Here is a 19,096-nt window from a genome sequence, read left to right as displayed (position 1 = left end):
CCTAACTGTCGGGCGGGGGGCGGGGGGCACCCTCTGGGGGCTGTCCACTGGCGGGGGGGCAGGTGGGGCCCAATGTTTTGAGAAGCTGTTTGCCGGGAAGGACGCCAAAGCCCCGCACGCTCGGGGGAGGCCCTCAGGGAGGTTTTCCGGGCCCTGCAGATGACCCGTGTGCCCTCACCCCGGCCTGGGGCAGGAGGTGGCGAGACCCAGGGGTGGAAACCTCCCCAGCCCTCCTCCTGGAGTAGGGCTCTCCTCCTCCCCCAGCCCTGCTGGAGACCAGAGACCCCACCTTCCAACACCCCCCGACCTGGCCCCCAAGCTCCGAAGCTTCAGGCCCTCCTCCGGACTTCCCTCCCCGAGATTGAGGCCCCGGGGGTGCTGCAGTGACCTGGGTGCCAGCCTCCAGGAGAGAGGTTCACATGTCAGCTGAGATCTGTAGGGAAGGGCAGGGCACACAGGGGCACCAGGACCCTCAAGGCTTCTACCCCAGCAAGGGCTTCCTGGTTACAAAGGGCTGTAGAGCCACACTTGGGCTGCTGGTGTGCACTGGGACGGACATCTGCTGGCCCGTCCTGCCCGCAGTGGGGGTGGGGATCAAGGCCTGGGTTCGCTGCCTCCTTCTCTGCCTTTGAGGGAGGCAATCAGAGCGCCAGGGAGGTGCGGCGGGGTCTCGGGGGACCCCCTCCGCCAGAGACGGCCCGTGCCCACCGAGATGCAACCTCGCTCTTCTCCACTGCCCGAGGTCATGTCCAGCTGGGCTCTGGACGGCTGCCCAGGGGCTGACCGAGGGGCCCGACTCAGGGACAGCTGCGTCCCACACACTCGTCTCCTGGGTGCTGCTCATGTGGCAGATTCCCGCTCGTCCCCATGAGCACCATGCTGCTCCCTGACATGACAAACCCTTGTACCCCATTCCCCTTCATGTGTGGCGGACCGCCACAGACCTCTGTGTGCCCGTGCTGGGGCCGTGGAGGAACCACCCCATCGGGCTGGGGCGGGGGGAGTAATACAGGCATCAGGGATATTAGGTGGAGACTCAAAGGAAGTGTGGGTCTGGGCGAAGGTGCTTCTGGGAGACGGAACAGCAGGTGCAAAGGCCCTGAGGCAAGAGGCAGTAAAGTGACCAGGTATTGGAGGGGATGAAGTTGGCGGGAGACGAAGACAGAAAAGAATGGGGTCCCAGATCCTGGAGGGCCTGGAGGGCCTATGGTCTTTTCCTGAGAACAGTGGGAATCCTGGGGGTTTTGAACACCAGCTAGGTGGACACGGACTGACTTATGTTTTAAGGAAACTGGAGGCTGCTGCAAAAATTCCTGCACAGAGGATGTGGCTTGGACCAGGTGGTAGCAGTGGAGGTGATGGGCTGTGGTAGGAATCTGCAACCACGTTGAAGGTCAGGCCTCCAGGGTTTGCAGATGGAGGGGTGCGGCTATAAGAGGGAAAGGAGGTTTTTGAGCTGAGCACCTGGAGAGATGGGGCCGACACTGACTGGACGAGGGAGGTTGGCTGGAAATGAGAAGCGGGCGGGGAGCCTTTAAGAGACCAGGAGGAAGCAGCAGGGGAGAAGGCAGAGGGCAGCATCCTAGGGTAAGAGCTTCTCAGAGGGGCCAGACCACGTATTTAAAACACAGGAGGTGGTAAGGACACTGGGGGGTTGGGGGGGGCGACCGGACGCTGAAGAGAAAGTGACAAGAGAGAAAGTGGAGCTGAGGGCTGCGGGCCTCCTGGAAGTTATGCTGTAAAGGGAAATGGGCAGGGGCAGGTGCCCCAACCTTTTGTTTTTCCAGAAGGGAGAGTTCACAGCAGCTTAGGTACGTGAGAGGTGAGCCTCCAACAGGTTTCTCTGAGTCCACGTCTAGGCAGAATATGGGGTCCATGACCATAAAGACTGTTCACCTGGTTCTCCAGGCTCACCCGCGAGCAGGGTACCAAGAACGTGTCAGCGCGTGTCTGAGGAATGAGCCCGAGCAAGAGAAGCCCTTACAATTGTCCGAGTGGGGAGTGAAGGCTTGGGGGTCAGGGGTTGCCAGCGGGGGTGGGGCTGGGGTGGGGGAGGAAGGCAACAGGGGGGTGGCTCAGAGAGGAGGGGGTTTGGCAGGGGTGAGGGGACAGCAGACCTGAGTCTGGGGTGCCCACCTGGTGCCCGGGTGAGTTTCTACAAACAGCAGATTTAGGCCCTGTGGATGCGACCGGTAAGGGATGGGGCCCGGGAGGCCGCCCCTGAGGGGCGTGGGCCGCGCCCAGCGCAGGCTCTCCAGACCAAACGCCACGGGGTTATTAAGACCCAGAGAGGTCGTGGATTCAGACAGGAAGGTCATGGGCGACGTGGCCAAATGCAGTGTCCCTGTCCTGGGCGGAGGCGTGAGCTGGAACCGAGGGAATCGCCAGCTAGTGTAGACGAGACTCCTGGCAATAGGGTCACGGACCCGCAAGGGGAGGAGGGCAGCCGGGGCCGGGAGAGCCAGCCGAGCCGGACCCTCCCCGTGACGCTGGCCGGGGCCTCTGCTCCCGCCCCTCAAGTCACCGGCGGCTCCTTCCCACCGTCCCCTGGCCCAGCGGCTCTCGGACTCGCGCTCGCCTCCGAATTACCCGGGGCTTGTCCGCACAGACTGCAGGAGTTTCGATTCTGCGAGTCTGGGCGGGGGCACCCAAGACAGCTTGCGTTTCCAACAGGTCCCCGGGGCGCTGCAGCGCAGGGGCCCCGCCTGGGCAGCGCGGCCCCTGGAGCCCACTTCGCGGAGGGGCCGGCGCTCGGGGCCCGCGGGGCGCCGCCTCCGGTTGCCGGGCAGAGCCGGGCCGCGCGCGCCTCCATTGGCCGCAGGTGGGCCGCGCCCCGCCCGACAGGTAGTCCGCCCCGCGCGGAGCCATTGGGTCGCGGCCGCCGGGACCCCCGGGGATTGGCCCAGGTGGCGGCCCCGCCTCGCCCTCATTGGCCGCAGGTGCCACCGCCCCCGCCCCGGGACCGCCCGTCCCGCCGATTGGCCGCCCGCCGGGCCTCGGGTCGGCCATGTTCCGACCCCCCCTCCTCCCCCCGCCCCGGGCCTGACGCCGGGACTCCGTGCGCACACCTCGCGCGCCCCCGCTGGCCGTGCCCCCGTCCCGCCCAGCCCGCCCCCCAAGTTCCGCGGAGTTGGCCGGACCCGCGCCCCGGGAACCCGGCGCCGCGCGCGCGCGCGCGCCCTTCCGCGTTCCACCGCGGGCCCCACCTGGCGCCCCGGCCGGCCGCTGGGTCCCCGCGCCATGGCCCGAGCGCCCGGGGCGCGGCGCTGACGGCGGCCGGGGAGCGCGCCATGCCCAGCAGGACCGGCCCCAAGATGGACGGGAGCGGCTGCCGAGTCCGCCTGAAGGCGCACTCCAGCGGGTGAGTGCGCGACGCCCGACGGCGGGGACCGGCCCGGACCGGGGGGCAGAGCCAGGCGCGGGGACAGGAGGGCAGAGCCAGGCGCGGGGACAGGGGGGCAGAGCCAGGCGCGGGGACAGGCCCGCACCGCGCCCGCCGTCGGGGGCCGTGTCGCTGCGGCGCGGGAGGGAAGGGACGGCGAGGGCCCTCGGGGCGCAGGGGCGCCGGGGAGGTCCTGACGCGCCCTCGGCGAGAGACAGCCGTGGACGGGGCGGGCGCTCCGGGCGCCCTTGGACGTCGCTCGCGGGAAAGGTCGCGGGGTCCTCTGGCGCCGAGGCTGGGGCGCTGCGGGCTCCGGCGGCCGCGCGCGTCCCTCCTTCGCTCGCACTCGCCCCGAGGACTTTGCGGCGCGGGAGGCGGCCCGGGCACCGCACTGACACATTCCCGCCTCGGCTGGTTGGACATCAAGGCCACAAACCTGTAAAGACTAAAGTTTTCGTCAAGTTGTGAAAACTCCTGGTTGAGTTGTAAGAATCAGGGTTTCCTAAACTTTCCCCAATTTAGCCGGCCGGAGTTCTAAGAAAAGTTTAATGACCCAGGTCCTGGGTGCAAGACGCAGGTTAGGGGCAGTGAGCAGCCCGTGGTTGCGCGAATTGGGGCGTGGTGGGGGTTCCCTTAAGTCTCCGGGAGCGGTTCTGTCGGGACCGGATCTTTCGGCCACCGATCAGCTCTGCGTCCGCGCGCGTCGCCCTGGGCTCCACCTGCTCGCTGTAAAACGGGGCGAACGGGCTCCTCACAGAGGTCAGAGGCCGGGAGCGCCCGGTACGGCCCGGGTAGCGCCCCACACCCAGCAGCCGCGGGGCAGGACTGCGTGGGGGGGGGGTGGCGGGGACGGTGCCCAGAGGCCAGATCCTGCCTCTGGCCCCGGGCGCGCGCTGTAGACGAGGCTGGCGGGAGAGCTTCCTTGCATCCGTGTTGGTCTCCAGGGGCCCTGAAATCGGACCCAGCGGCTGTCCGAGGGTCACCGGTACCGGCGCTGGGAGGGGAGCGCATCGCTCTCCTGGCGCGTGAATTTGGCCGTCTTGGCCATAGTGGCTTGCCACGGGGGCATCTCAAAGGTTAGGGTTAGAGTTAGGGTGCATCGTCCCAGCTGAGGAGGGGCTTGCGGCTCTTGAGCTCGTGAGGGCACCTTGTTTGGGGTGCGGGGTCAGACCTCTCCTGGCCTTTCTGCCATCCTCAGCTGGGTTGCCTGGGAGCAGGGTATGTGTGGGACAGTTGGTGACAAGGCTCCAGGGAGGAATGATTTCTGGGGAAGGATGGCCAGTCCGCCTGAAGAGGTCCAGGAATGCTGTTTCTGGCCTGGAAGGGTGGTCTGCCCATTAAAACTAGTTCTGAGGCTGCAACATCCTGGCTTGCTGGTTAGTAAACTGTGGAAGGCCTGTCACAACACAGACGCCCTCTTCCCAGCCAGGAATTGTGGGATTGGTCGACAGCCACTTTGTGAAAACTCAGAGTGGATCCGCAGGGAAAGGAAGTCCATACCCCAGCAGCCTGGGTGGGTGGGGCGCTGAGGGCAGGGATGGAGGCCCTCGAGGAGGGTCCTGGGCAAAGTTGACTGGAGCTCTTGGGGGTTCTGGACTGAGCCACCACTGCCCCCACCCTGCCCCTGACTTTGGCCCCTGGAGAGCGCTTTGGTTACCGCCAGTAATGTGACCTGTTGAGTCTTTCTCTGGGCTGATGTGGCCCTCTCGTTCCTCCCATTCCCTACCTCAGCTCCCTCCCCTCCCCCCCTCCCCTCCCCTCCCCTCCCCTCCCCTCCCTTCCTCCCCTCCCCTCCCCTCCTCCCCTCCTCCCCTCCCCTCCCCTCCTCCCCTCCCCTCCCCTCCTCCCCTCCCCTCCCCTCCCCTCTTCCTTTCCCTCCCCTCCTCCCCCACCTCTCCCCTCCCCGGCCTTCCCCACCCTCTTCCCCTCTTCCTCCCCCTCCCACACTCTTCCTTTCTCCCTCTGTGGTGCTCCAGGCTGTGCAGACAGTTCCTGCCTAGCCCAGCTCCTCACCCCCACCTGCGCCTGCCCCGTGTGTCTCCCAGGGCACTTGGGAGGCATAGTCCTCAGAATGCAGCGAGGATGCATTCTGGAAAGCACCCACCGAGGTCAGCGCTCACTTATCCAAACGGCAAGGGTCCAAGTGGAGCTCTGTCCCCAGTGGGACTGTGCTGCCACCTTGCTGGCAGATTGTTTGGGGCAGAGGTCAGCAGACACATCGAAGGCGCCATTCTTAAAAATAGGGGGCCCCCAGCTTGGCCTTGAAGTTGTGCTGTGACTGGGGTGTCAGCAGGGTCCGGCAGCACCTGTGTCATGAGGAGATTTCCAGGTGATGTGGACCCGAGTCGGACGCTATGCTGGGTGGCCTCTCAGCGCCCACTTTCCTGAGGTCACAGGAACAGCCTTGTGGGTCTTCCCTTTCTCCAGCTCAAGCCTGGGCTGCTGTCCCTGCCGTCAGCTTTGGGGGAAGGTCTGATGAAGCCCGTGGGCTTGAGCTGAACGCACTGGGCACACCCCCCACCCCCTCCTTTGATGGGCAAATAACCTGGTCCCTGAGCAGGTGCTTGCCTGGCTCTTCCCGACGCCCCTGCCTCGTTCTTTCCCCCCAGTTAGGCAGGTCCCGGTGCAGAATAGATCTTGGTGTGCAAAGGCATTCATGGTAGTAATTAAAAAATAAAACTGGACAGTGGTTCTGTTGGGGGTCCTGTAATATTTTGTTTGGGAAATTTTTCATTTAATCAACTCAGTTATTAATAAATCAATAGTATTTGATTTAAATGTGCTCCTTGGTGAAACGTGTGCATCCTCTGCCCCAGGGACATCCTGATCACCAGCCTAGACGCAGCGATGACCTTCGAGGAGCTCTGTGAGGAAGTGAGAGAGATGTGCAGTCTCCACCAGGGGCACCCGCTCACCCTCAAGTGGGTCGACAACGAAGGTAGCCCTTGGTCTGGCAACAGACCGTAAATCTCCACACGTGTGCTTGTGGGAAGTTAGGTCAGCCCTGCCTCGGGGAGGTTTAAAACTATGGAATTAAGCTGGTTAACAGCCAGCTTCCCTGGGGGGATGCTGGAAGTCATTTCCGGGAAGAGGCTGCCTTCAGGGAAGCTTGGTTTGGGGGCTGGGAAGGGAGGAGAGCCCCCAGGGCAGCGGGGAGAGGGCTGCAGGGGTCTCGCTGCCCCGCCTGGGCCAGCCCTTGCCCTCCTCCCTGTTCTTCCTCTCTCGTGTTCTGGGTTTTCCAGTAGGTGATTTGGAAAGGTGAGCTCTCTTCTGATTTTCCTTTTCTCGGGGAAAGCAGGAGGGTGAGTAGCTAGGGCCCCGCGGTGCACACATCCGAGAAAGCTGGGGGGTGGGGGGCAGCTCCCGGGGTGTGGGTTCTGTGCATCTCTGTGTTCCCACCCAGGATGGGGGGAGGGAGTCTCTGCTTTCGTCCAGGACTGAGCCAAGAAGAATGTCCTTTATCTTGCCCAACCGAGAGTTAGCACGGTTTTGCTCTCCAGGTGGCCTTCTCGGGGCTCAGGGTGAACTCACTTCCCTTTGGGGGAATCCACCGGTTCTGATGTGGGGCCCTGGTCGGAGCGGATTCCTGGTCTGGCTGGTTCTTGGACTTCTCAGCTTTCTGTGGGCGGCTGGTCCCGAGCAGAGAGACGTGGCCTTTCCAGACTCGAGTTGGACCCCTTTGCCGTAGGCCTGCGGTGACCTCAGCGATGTCTCTTGCCCCGCCTAGGTGACCCCTGCACTGTGTCCTCCCAGATGGAGCTGGAGGAGGCCTTCCGCCTGGCCTGTCAGCACAGGGATGAAGGGCTCACCATTCACGGTTAGTGGCAGCTGGAGGGGTGGGGTGGTTCCACTGTGGTCTGGGGAGATGGGAGCCCAGCGTCCCCCAGACAGCCTGGGGGACTAGAGGCCACGTGGAGGATCATGGTTTAAAATGTCGGGATTCCAGAGAGAATTTAAGGATGTCGGATACAGTGCAGCTTGGGTTTTTTTTTTTTTCTCTTATGTTTTATTAACCCAAATAAAAACTGCTGTGGCTGATAGAAAAGCTCCTTCTCACTGGACACAGGAGCCTGGGTTCTGGTTGCTGGTCCTCATCGTCCCCATTCCCTGGAGGCCAGCATCTCTGGGCACATCAGAGGCCTGGGCTCGCTCACTGGCCTCCATCTGTCCCCGTCCCCAGCGAGGAGGGCGGGGGGAGCCCGGACGGTGCACAGCACCACTGTCTGGGGACAAGAACTTCCCTGTGCCTCTCTCCTGGCTCCCAGCGCTCCTCAGCCCAGTAAGCTCAGAGCTGGGTTACACGTTGAGTCACGTAAATGTGAGCTGTTATCATTGCAGTATAGCCTCTGTAAATTGGGGGTGTCAGGCTGCCCCCCAGCACTTTCGGGGTTCTGTAGGGTGTCTGAGCGTGGTTCTGGCACCTGTGGCCGACCAGCCACGTCTGCATTCCCTTCTACGCGGGGCGAGCGGGCAGCGACCAGAGCTCAGGACCAGGGTTTCTGTGGGACCATCATTGTCCCCGCTATTGGGGTAGTGGGTGGGTACAGGATCGGTTGAGGCTCTTTATGCAAATGTGGTTTATAAACTGGAGGTCTCGCCCCGCCCACTTCCTGGCGGTAAACTCGCTTAAGTTGCTGCCGGGACGCCGTCGGCTAAGGTGCTTTAAAAAGCCACTTCTATTTTCTAGATTAAGGGAAGGGTTGTTGTTTCAGCTAGGGTTTAATACTTTGTAAGCTTCTGTTTTGATAATCTATTATGGAAGCCCAGGGTATATTTTAAGATACTTCATTTTGATTCCACTTGGGTACGAAGTGGAATCTAACGTGCTTTCCAAAGTCCCTCTGTGAAGGAGGTGTGTGTCCTCCCCTGTCCGTGCTGGCTTACTGCTGCGCACCGGCCGGCTTCCTTGGGCCGCTCTGTCTGAGTCCCCCGACGGCTTTTCGCCCCGAAGTTTTCAGTGGACTTTGAATTCCCGTGACAGGGGGTTTGACGTCGGTGTGGTTGGGCTTCCCCGGTTGCGCCCCGTGAGCATCTCCTCAGAGGGGGCTTGTCAGCCACGTGGCCTTTGTGCCGAGTGTGCCGACTCGGAGCAGGACCTTCCGCAAAGTGCGCCGAATGACAGACTGCTCTCTCTCCCTCTGTCCAGTGTTCCCCAGCATCCCCGAGCAGCCAGGCATGCCTTGTCCGGGAGAACACAGTGAGTACATTTTCCTGTGACTCGTGTTGCGTGTTCTGGCTCGAATTCGTGGCCCATCGTGTCGGGAATGTGGAGATGGGTGCCTTGTGTGGCCCGTGGCTGAGGAACACGTATCCTCCTGCAGCGACCGGGGGCAGAGCGCGTGGCTGATGCGGCCTCACGTGGTTGCCGTTGCCCTTGTGCGTGGCTAGCGAGTGCTGCCCTCCCGGCGCTGGCCTGTCCATCGGTGCCGTAAGGAAAAGTCCAGGAAAGCCCTGATCTCCCTGAGGAGGGAGGGGCCGGGCTGGGAGGGGATGGAGTCCCAGGAGCAGTGGGGCCGGAGGAGAGCTTCTGACCTCGGCCCCTGCAGGCAGAGCACTTCCGTCCCGCCCTGTCCTTGAAGACAGGGCACTCATGTGGGGCGTGAATCACCCACCAGCCACCCAGACCCTCCCCCGGCCCGGTGTCCTGCCCTCTGTGTTGTGAGCACTGACCTCCGGGCCGGCCTGGGTGCCTGCGCGTTGGGCTCCCCTCAGCCCCTTCCCAACAGGGGACCCAGGGGCGGGCTCTGGGTCAGCCTCTTGTCGGGTCCCTTGGTCTGTGCTGAGTTCCTGCGGCCCCCCGGACCCGGTGGAGGTATTGAGTGGGTTGTGTGCGTGAGCGTTGGGCTTAAAGCACTGGGGCTGAAGATGGACTCGGGGACCCTTCGTGTCGAGGAGAGAGTGGCTGGTGATTGGGGAGTGGCCTTGGGGTTCCAGAGAGAACTGGGGACCCTGGAAGAGCAGACAGCAAGGCTGTGGAATCCTGGCAGCAGTGGAGCAGGGTGGTCTGACGGGGCCAGAACTCGCGGGGCTGGCTGGGCGCGCTGCCCTGGTGGGTGGGCGGGTGCTGGACGTGGGGACGGTTTCGGGGAGAGCGGAAGAAGCTATAGGGGCACGTTCCTTCGTTCAGTCGTGCCTGTGCCTCGGCGCCCGGCGCTGCCAGGCTGGGTGCGGGCAGCAGGAGCCCCGGGACCTCCCAGCTGGGAGGCAGGCGACGGCCAGATAAACACCTAAACGCCCAGAGGGGGAGCAGGGGGCAGGGCGGGCCGGGTGAGCCTGCAGCTTGAGAGTTGGAGGCCAGGAAAGGCACTGAGGAGGGGGTGGGAGAGGGGCTGGCCCGGGAGCCGTGGAGGCCAGAGGGCCGACCTGCCAGCCGGGGGCGGGCCCTCCCGCAGGAGCGCCCCCCCCCCCCCCAGAGGGGCACCCAGCTGTCGATGGGAGTTGACCTGGCCTTGTGTGGGCTCAGCCTCTGGAGTGCAGGAGGGTGCGGGGTTTCTGTCCCCAGTGCGGTAGACGTGGGAGTGCCGGGCAGTGGCTGTGTCGCTGTGCAGGAATGCAGAGAATGTAGGGAGCTTCTAGAAAGCACTGTCCTTGAGATGCTTCGAGGGTGGCTCTGGAGCTTTGATGGCCACTCGGCCTTGCTGATCATACCGCCGGCACCTGGAGGCACCTGGAGGCAGCCGGTCCCAGGGAGGGGCTGAGGCCGGCTGACAGGTGCTGTCTCCCCCTGTGCACGGATCCCGGCCGCACACACCCACATCCCTGCACCGGGCACACAGGACCAGGGCTGCCTCACCTGCTGGCCAGGGGTGTGTGAGCAGAACGCCTTCCTCACGCGGGTCCCCTGGGCCCTGGGCTCTTTGAGTGTTGGACTTCTCCCCAATATTTTGCTCTTCTGGCTTGATTTTAATGCCAAGAAAAAATCCGTTCTGGTCACCGATGGCCATGGTGTGCGGTGAGATTTTGGTGCCTGTGTGGGCACTCACATCCAGTGTTATTGGTCAGCACGCCTGATGCCTGGGGAGCGAGAAGGGTCGGACGGGTGCCAGGTGAGTGGCGCCCCGGAGCCGTGTCGGGACCACGAGAGGAGGGCTGGACGGACTGATGGACGGACGGGCGGCAGAAGTGCAGTCCCGCGGTGGCACCTGGGCGCACGTCCAGCTGGAAGGGCCACCCTGCACCATCTGGCCTGTGTCCACTTTCAGCAAAACACCGTCCAGCACATTCTATTCGGGTTGTTAATCTGAACTTAGTCGTTCTTATAGAGGTTCACAAGATCGTGTAAAGTACACATGACATAAAATGCACCGTTTTGGCCACTGTGGAGCGAGTGACTCTGTGGCAGTTAGGACATCCAGTGTTGTGCCACCTCTCCCTCCCGCCCGTCGGCGGCCGCTCCCCATTCCCTGCTCCCCCCAGCCCCCCACGGCCACGGCTTGGCGCTCCGGCTCTGGATTTACCTGCTTTGGACATTTCCTGTAAATGGAGTCAAGGGAGGTGCACTTTGTCACTGACCTCTGCCCCTTAGCATGACATTTTCCACCTTCATCCCTGTTATGGTGCATGTCAAAACCACGTTGCTTCTTTTCCCGGTTTTTTACTGTGGTAAATTACATACAGCGTAAGACTTGCCGTCTTGACCATTTTTTTAAGGTTATTTATTTTGAGAGGGAGTGCATGGGTGTGAGCAGGGGAGGGACAAAGGGAGAGAGAGAATCCCAAGCAGACTCCACGCTGTCAGCACAGAGCCCGACGTGGGGCTCGATCCCATGAACCATGAGATCATGACCTGAACCCAAATCAGGAGTTGGATGCCCCCCAGGTGCCCCTTGACCATTTCTAAGTGGCTGGTTCGTTGATATTAATCACATTCACCCTGTTACGCAACAGTCAGCACCATCCATCTCCCGGGCTCTGGACTCTGGATCTCAGCTCAGGTAGTGATTTCGCGGTTCGTGAGTTCGAGCCCCACGTCTGGCTCTGCACTGACAGCAGGGAACCTGCTTGGGATTCTCTCTCTCTCCTTCTCTCTCTGCCCCTCCTCTGCTCGTGCTTATTCTCTCTGTCTTTCAAAATAAATACACAGGGGCGCCTGGGTGGCGCAGTCGGTTAAGCGTCCGACTTCAGCCAGGTCACAATCTCGCGGTCCGTGAGTTCGAGCCCCGCGTCGGGCTCTGGGCTGATGGCTCAGAGCCTGGAGCCTGTTTCCCATTCTGTGTCTCCCTCTCTCTCTCTGCCCCTCCCCCGTTCATGCTCTGTCTCTCTCTGTCACAAAAATAAATAAACGTTGAAAAAAAAAATAAAAAATAAAAAAATAAATACACAAACATTAAAAAAAAAAAAAATTGAAGCTCTGTTCCCACCGGCACCTCCCCCAGCCCCTGCCTCTCTCTGTTCTATGACTTTGACTAGTCGAAGTACCTCACGTAAGTGGAGTCAAACAGGATTTGTCTTTTTGTGACTGGTTTATTTTACGTAGCAGAACGTCCTCAGGGTTCATCCACGTAGCGTATGACCTGTAGCATCACAGGATTTCCTTGTGTTTCTAAGGCTGAATGATATTCCATCGTATCTATGGACCACATTTGGTTTATCAGCCACAGGGGGACACTGGGTCGCTTCCTTGCTGCAGCTCTTGTGAATCATGCTGCTGCGAACACAGATGTACAAATATCTCTTCGATCTTGCTTTCAATTTTGGGGGGGTGATATATACTCAGAAGTGGAGCTGCTGGGTCATGTGGTGTTTCTGTTGCCGCACTGGTTTCCACACTGTTCCCACCAGCTGTGCACAGGGTCCCAAACTCCCCACATCCTCACCAGCACTTACCAGTTTCCAATTCCCTTTTTATTTTATTTTTTTTTTTAATTTTAGTGAGTGAGCGAGTGGGGGAGAGGGGCAGAGGAAGAGAGAGAGAGAATCTTAAGCAGACTCCACACTCAGCACAGAGCCCCACACGGGGCTCCATCCCACGACCCTGGGATCGGAACCTGAGCCGAAATCAAGAGTCAGATGCTCACCCGACTGAGAAGCCCAGCTGCCCCTCCGTTTTCTGAAGCATCCCCATGGGTGTCAGGGGGCCTCTCGTAGTGCTGACCCGCATTTCCCTGAGGGTGAGTGACGCTGAGCATCATTTCCTGGGCTTCTTGGCCACGCGGTGTGTTCTTTGGAGAATGTCCGTTTGTGTCCTTGGTCCGTTTTTGAGTGCGGTTGTTAATGTTCCTGCTGCTGGGTTTGGGGAGTCCTTTTACATTCTGGGTTTTAATCCTTCATCAGCTGTATGGTTGCACATACTTTCTGCCACTCTGTGGGTCGTCTTTCCGCTCTGGGTCGTGTCTCTCGATGCACAAAACTGTTAACTTTTCATGAAGTCCAGTTTGTCCGTTTTTGTTGTTTTTGCCTCTGCTTTTGGTATCCCATCCAAGAAACTGTCGACTACAATGTGGTCAAGTTTTATCCTACGTTTTCTTCTAAGAGTTTTATTATTTCAGGCATTACATTGAGGTCTCTGATGCATTTGGGGTTAATTTTCGTATATGGCGTGAGGTGTAGGGGTCCAGCTTCATTCTTTGGCATGGGGACGTCCAGTGTTCCCAGTGCCTGTTTGTTGAAAAGACCAACCTCTCCCCATTGAACGGCCCTTCTCAAGAGTCACCTGACCGGCGTGGGAGGGTTGGCCTCTGGACTGTCTGTTCTCTTGGACGTCGAAAGTCTGTTTTTATGCCAACATCACGCCGTTTTGGTTACTGTAGTACGTCTTGAAATCGGGGAGTGTGAGGGCTCCGGCTTTGTTCCTTTGCAAGATGGTTTGGCTGTTCTGGGTCCCTGGAGATGATTTTTAGGATGAGGATTTCTGTTTCGGCAAAAACATGTCGTTGGGCTCTTGCTAGGGGTTGCATGGAATCTTTGGTTGGTTCGGGTGGTATTAACGTGACGAAGACGTGAACCCTTCCCGCCCGTACACGCGGGATGTTTACTTTTATTGTCTTTCAGCACGATGTTGTAGTTTTCAGTGTGCAAGTCTTTGACCTCCTTCGTGGGTTTAGTAAGTACTTTATTCTTCATGCTATTGTAAGATGGAAGCGCTTTCTGAATTTCTTTTTTTGGGTTGCTCGTTGCTTGTGTATAAAAATGCAGCTGATTCTGGTGTTGGCTTTGCATCCTGCTGTTTTGCTGAATTTGTGTATTAGTTCCGACGACTTTTTTGTGGAACCGTTAGTGTTTTCTGTATCATCTGTGAACAGAGATCATTTTACTCTTCCCTCTCCAATGGATGTGCTTTTATTTATTCCTTTTTCTTGCCTGACTGCTCCCGTTAGAACTTCTAGTGTGTGGAAGAGGGAGCAGGCATCCTTGCCTTGTTCCTGATCTTGGAGGAAATGCTTTCAGTCTTTGAGCACTCAGGGAGATGCTTGCGGGGATGTTCATATATGGCTTTTACCATGTCGAGGTGCGTAGTTTCCTTTGTGGCCATAATGAGACTTGTATATGGTCTTTGTCCCCAATTTCTGGCTGAGCTTCTAAGTCCCTGGGAATCTCCTGGGCAAGGCGAGTGTCTTTTGTCATTCTTTGTCATGGGAGTGTCATTCTTTAAGAGTACCTTTTGAACACATTAGAATTTATGATAATGAGGGGGTTTGGGGTGGGGCCTCTAGATAGCCTCAGGATGGGGCGGTGACCAGAAAGACCTAGTGACTAGAGCAGTTTATAGTCTTACCCCCCCCCCCCCACCTCTTGGGAGGAGAGAAGGGCTGGAGGTTGAATCCATCCTGCCTCCGTAAAACCCCGTGAGGAGGGTGGGTGGGGGCGACCCAGGGAGATGTGGGGACAGCGGCTTGTGTAGAGTGTGGAAGCCCCACGCCCTTCCCCCACACCTTGCCCTGTGGATCTCTTCCGTCCGTCTGTTGCCGAGTTAATCCAGTCACTCCAGCAAATTAATCCCACCTGGGAGGGGTTGAGGGAATGCGTCATCTGTAGCCATTCGGTCAACAGCACACAGTTGACAGCCTGGATTGGTGACTGGCCTCTGAAGTGGGGAGGCAGCGGTCTCGTAGACTGAACCCTTCACCTGTGGGATCTGGTGTGACTTCAGGTAGAGAGCATCAGAATTGAGTTCACTGCTTGGCGCTGGGGGGAGAAAACATGCGTGGTGCCTTCTGTTCCTTGTTTGCCGAGGATTTTGTTGTTGTTTTAAAGGTGAAGTCACTTGGGGGCCTGGGTGGCTCAGTAGGTTAAGCGGTTAAGCGTCTTGGTTTCAGCTCAGGTCATGATGTCACGGGTTCGTGAGTTCGTGCCCCGTGGGGCCTCTGTGCTGGCGGCATGGAGCCTGCTTGGGATTCTCTCTCTCCCTCTCTCTCTCTCTGCCCCTACCCAGCTCATGCTGTCTCTGTCTCTCTCAAAAATAGCTAAACTTAAAAAAATAAGTAAATAAAAGAAGTAATTTTTGTCAAGAGGATATGGAACTACGTTCCATGGAGTTGGGAACTCTAACATGCAGAAATTCAGCAGCTTCAGCCTGAGGTCTTCTAGCATCTCTAGGCCTAAATAAAAACTGCCTATTTAGATTGGAAACATTTATAGTGTCCATGTCTACAACGTGAATCTGTCTAAAACCAGACAACGCCAGACTTTCCAGGAGCTCCCATCCTAAGCCACCACCTCCAGTGACTAGAACTTTGCGTGAATCTAACAAAGACTGGAGAGATTTGGTGCTCGGCTGGAAATCAGGGTGTGTGAAGGGTCCGGATTGCTCTAGGAACTTCCTTACATGGTTCCTGAGACCTTCCCAGTCCCCAGTGTCCCCACACCCACCATCGACAGCCATCTCTCAGCCAGCAGCTCCCCTCTTCTCCTCCTCTCCGCCTCCCCATCTGCCATATTGTTCTCTCCCTTGTTTGTTGAGTATTTTTACCATGAAAGGATTTTTATCTTCATGAAATGCCCTTTCTTTGTCAGTGGAGCTGACCGTGTGGTTGTGTGGCTTTCCCCTCCATTCTGTTCATGTGTGTCGCACTGATTGGTCGTTCCCATGTGGAGCCATTGCTGCGTTCTGGGGCAAATCCCACTTGGTCACGCGCTATGGTGCTGAGTTCTGTTTCCTTTTGCATCAGTGATCATAAGAATACTGGTCTGTAGTTTTCTCTTCCTGTAGTGTCTCTACCTGGCTTGGTATCGGGTTACACCGGCCTCCTAGAATGAGTTCACGGATTTCCCTCCTCTTCGGCATTTTGGAAAAGTTTGAGAAGGATAGATGTTAGTTCTTTAAATGTTCTGTAGAATTCACCAGTGAAGCTGTCTGGGCCAGGGCCTTCTTTGTCGGGAGATCTTTGATTATTGATTCAATCTCTTTACTGATTGTAGGTCTGTTTATATTTCCTATTTCTTTTTTTTTTTTAATGTTTGTTTATTTTAAAGAGAAATCCTTTTTAAAATTTTATTTATTCATTTATTTATAGAAGCCATGTTTTATTTTATTTTTTAGTTTTAATGTTTATTCTTGAGAGAGAGGGAGAGAGAGAGAGAGAATGAGTGGGGGAGGGGCAGAGTGAGAGAGAGAGAGAGAGAGAGAGAGAGAGAGAGAGAGAGAGAGAGAATCTGAAGCAGGCTCCAGGCTCTGAGCTGTCAGCACAGAGTCTGATGCGGGGCTTGAACTCATGAGCCGTGAGATAGTGACCTGAGCCAAAGTTGGACGCTTAACCGACTGAGCCACCCAGGCGCCCCTTGAGAAATCCTTTTTTTTTTAATGTTTCTTATTTATTTTTGAGAGACAGAAGACAGAGTTTGAGTGGGGAGGGGCAGAGAGAGAGGGAGACACAGAATCCGAAGCAGGCTCCAGGCTCTGAGCTGTCAGCACAGAGCCTGACGCGGGGCTGGAACCCACGAACTGCGAGATTGTGACCTGAGCCAAAGTTGGACGCTCAACCGACTGAGCCACCCAGGAGCCCCAAAAGTTTGTCAATTCTGTTGATCTTTTCAAAGAACCAACTCTTGTTTTCATTGATTTTTTTTTTTTTTTCTATTTCTGTATTTTCCATTTTGTTGATCTCTGCTCTAATCCTTGTTATTTCCTCCTTCCTGCTAGCTTCGGGTTAGTTTCATCTTCTTCTTCCAGTCCGTAAGTCGAGAATTTAGCTGGCTGGCGGGCGACCGTCCTTGGTTTCCGGTGTTGGTGTTGGCTCCACAGAGGCAGGGCCCCCCGCTCCCCACGCCTCTGGTTTCATCCGTCTCTAAGTTTGTTTTATTTCCCTTGTGATTTCTCTTTTGATCCATCCGCTGTCTCATCGGTGGACAGGGCGACTTTTCCAGTTCTCCTTCTGTGATTTGCTTCTGACTCCGTCCTGCTGTGGTCGGAGAAGACACTTTGTGTGACCTTTGTCTTTTAAAATCCACTGAGACTCCCGGAGGCTGTCGCCTGAGAACGTGGGTGCGGCTGTTGAGCGGAGCGTTGTGCGGGTCTGTGAGGTCGCCTTGGGTTGTTGTGTGAAGACCTCTGTGTCCTTATTACCTTCTGTCTGGATCTCCCGCAGTGTGTTTATCCGTTCGCGTGCTGGTGGGCACTTGGCTGTTTCCCCAGCGGCTCTTTCTGGAGAGCCCTGCTGTGAACATTCTCCCGCCGGCTCCAGGCTTCAAAAGTCCCGAACGGGTAGCTTGGTTTTGGCCACACCGTACAGTTTGTACCTGCTGAGGCATCATCGGGGTGAACTGTCAGCAGGGTCCCCTGAGCGTCCCCCCTTTAGAGGCGGCCTGACTTCCGTCCAGCCCCGGGTCCCGTGCGAGCTGACCTCAGTTGCCTGTCGGGTGCAAGTGATGGGGTGAATGTGCTCTGGGGGTTCGGCTGCGAGGCCAGGCTCCCTGCCGTCAGCAACGAGGGCCCCGCAGGAGCCGAGTGACCCAGGAGGGTCCCTCCCACCAAGTGGCAGCACGTTTCCGGGGCTTTCTGGGACGAGGCCTGTGGCACAATAAGGAATTAAGAATCCTGGCAGTTCGGGCGGCCAGGGCTCTGTGGGAGAGGTGAGCAGGCCACCCGTGGCCCTGAGGGGACCCGCAGTGAGGCAGGCCTGGGGTGGCCCTAGCAGTTTGTTGAGGCCCGGAAACAGTGTGGGACGCCCACCTGCCATTCCAGGCCACCCGAGGCCGAGAGGAAGGTGGTGGCTGCACAGAGGGGCTCTGTGGCCTCGCGAGTGGCTGGGCCTCACTCCCTGTGCGCAGCTCCGTTCACAGCCACACCCGCCGGTTCTCATTCGGGCGGCTCTTCCCGGCACTGGTGTGCAAGGCAGACTGTCAAGCCGCTCCTCTGTCTCGTGCCTTTTTGTACCTCCGGTCACGCAGAAATGTTGTTGTTGTGAGTTTTGCGTGTTCAAATCTGTTAATATTTTCCTTTCTGGCTACCCCAAAGGGCAGACTTTTGTTTTTTGCGTTTAGGTCTTTGATCCGTCTGGAATGTGCATGCGTCTCGAGTGGCCCCAGCTCTTGGGCCCGAGATGCAGCACACCTGGCTCTGGTTTGTAGCTGGGGCTCAGGGAACCTGGGCTTTTTTACCCGCAAGATGCAGCAACTGTCTCACTTGGGAGTGGGGGGACGTTACTAACGCATCACACACGCCTGGGCCATGGCTCCCTGGAAGCAGACGGTCACTGTGACAGACAGCAGAACAGTGCTCTTAACTGGGGGTGTCACCAGGTGAAGGGGGTGGGGCCGGCCCGGTGAGGGTGAGGGCGAGACAGCCGAGGCTGCGTGGGCTTGATGGTGGGCGGGGTCCGAGGTCCCTTCCTGGGAGGGGCCGCCCCTCTCTGACTCCCCAGCCCCAGGGCTGCTGCAGCCAAGGGCCACCAGCGCAGCACAGCGTTGCCCTGCCTGGGTCTGAGGCCTGAAGTCTGAGCAGGGGGCTCCAAGAGGGCGCCTTCCGACTCGTGGCTCCTGGTGGTGGCCGCTGGTGGGCGCTGCCTCTTCCCTCCAGCTCCTCCCCCTGAGTGTCTGTGACTCCGCCTCTGTCTGTAAAACAACGCGAGTGATGGGATTGTATGTGCTCAGTAAGTGCTTATTCAGCATGTCCGTAGAGGACTGAGGCCCAGGTGGTGGACTTCAATGCCGTTAACAAGAGGGGCCCGTCCTGACAGTGAGAGAGGCTCCCAGGGCCTCTGTGATGTCCCAAGGGGGCTTCCTGGAGGAGGAGGAGTCTCGCCTGATTTAGAGCTGGACTGGGCCCTGTAGACACGCTCCCTTCTTGGGCAGGGGCAGCAGAAGTGGCTTCTGGGCCTGAGCCTGGCCCCCCGGGGCAAGGCCTCTGTGGTTGAAGGGAGGTTGTATCTGGGTCAGGACCCTGAGAGGTCAGACCCACCCCCCAGCGTGACCCTGTGGGTCTGGGGTTGGCCAGGACGATGATGTGAGCTTGCCTTTATCTGCCCTTTGTCTGCTGCCCTGTGGGCTGGGACAGGCTTCCTCACCTGTCGGGAGCCCCAGGCGTTCGGGAGCTTTTGAAGTCCTCCTCCTACCAGCTGCTGTGGGGCGGGTGGTAACAGGCCCGGCCCCAGGCCATTTCCACTTCCACTCCCGGGAAGGAAGGTTTCCACAGCCTGAGACTGAGATGTTAAAGGCGGGTGTCCTGACACAGGCTGACAAATGTTGCTGACCTGTGTGGGGGGACGCTGGGCTCACCTGGACACATCTGTCCAGAGGCTCAGAGGAGCAGTGGCCCCAAAAGAGGGGCTGGGTTGGGGC

At 58.5% G+C, this 19,096-nt stretch overlaps 1 protein-coding gene across 1 annotated transcript in view; it reads left to right on the top strand.

Moving 5' to 3' along the window:
- The first annotated feature begins 3,284 nt into the window (after window positions 1-3,284).
- Window positions 3,285-19,096, top strand: part of PRKCZ (protein kinase C zeta) — a 99,171-nt gene continuing 83,359 nt past the window's right edge. Inside the window, exons 1-4 of the mRNA XM_047085498.1 lie at window positions 3,285-3,361; window positions 6,199-6,320; window positions 7,110-7,199; window positions 8,529-8,579. Of these exons, the coding sequence (XP_046941454.1) occupies window positions 3,291-3,361; window positions 6,199-6,320; window positions 7,110-7,199; window positions 8,529-8,579 (334 nt within the window). The 5' untranslated portion in view covers window positions 3,285-3,290. The remainder of the gene's footprint in view (window positions 3,362-6,198; window positions 6,321-7,109; window positions 7,200-8,528; window positions 8,580-19,096) is intronic.

The sequence above is a fragment of the Lynx rufus genome, unplaced genomic scaffold, assembly GCF_022079265.1.
Source record: "Lynx rufus isolate CCGP_SWC_20201006 ecotype Redwood Valley unplaced genomic scaffold, mLynRuf1.p SCAF_2, whole genome shotgun sequence".
NCBI lineage: Eukaryota > Metazoa > Chordata > Mammalia > Carnivora > Felidae > Lynx > Lynx rufus.
The sequence above is the reverse complement of the archived record's forward strand: the minus strand, read 5'-3'. Positions and strand labels throughout refer to the sequence as shown.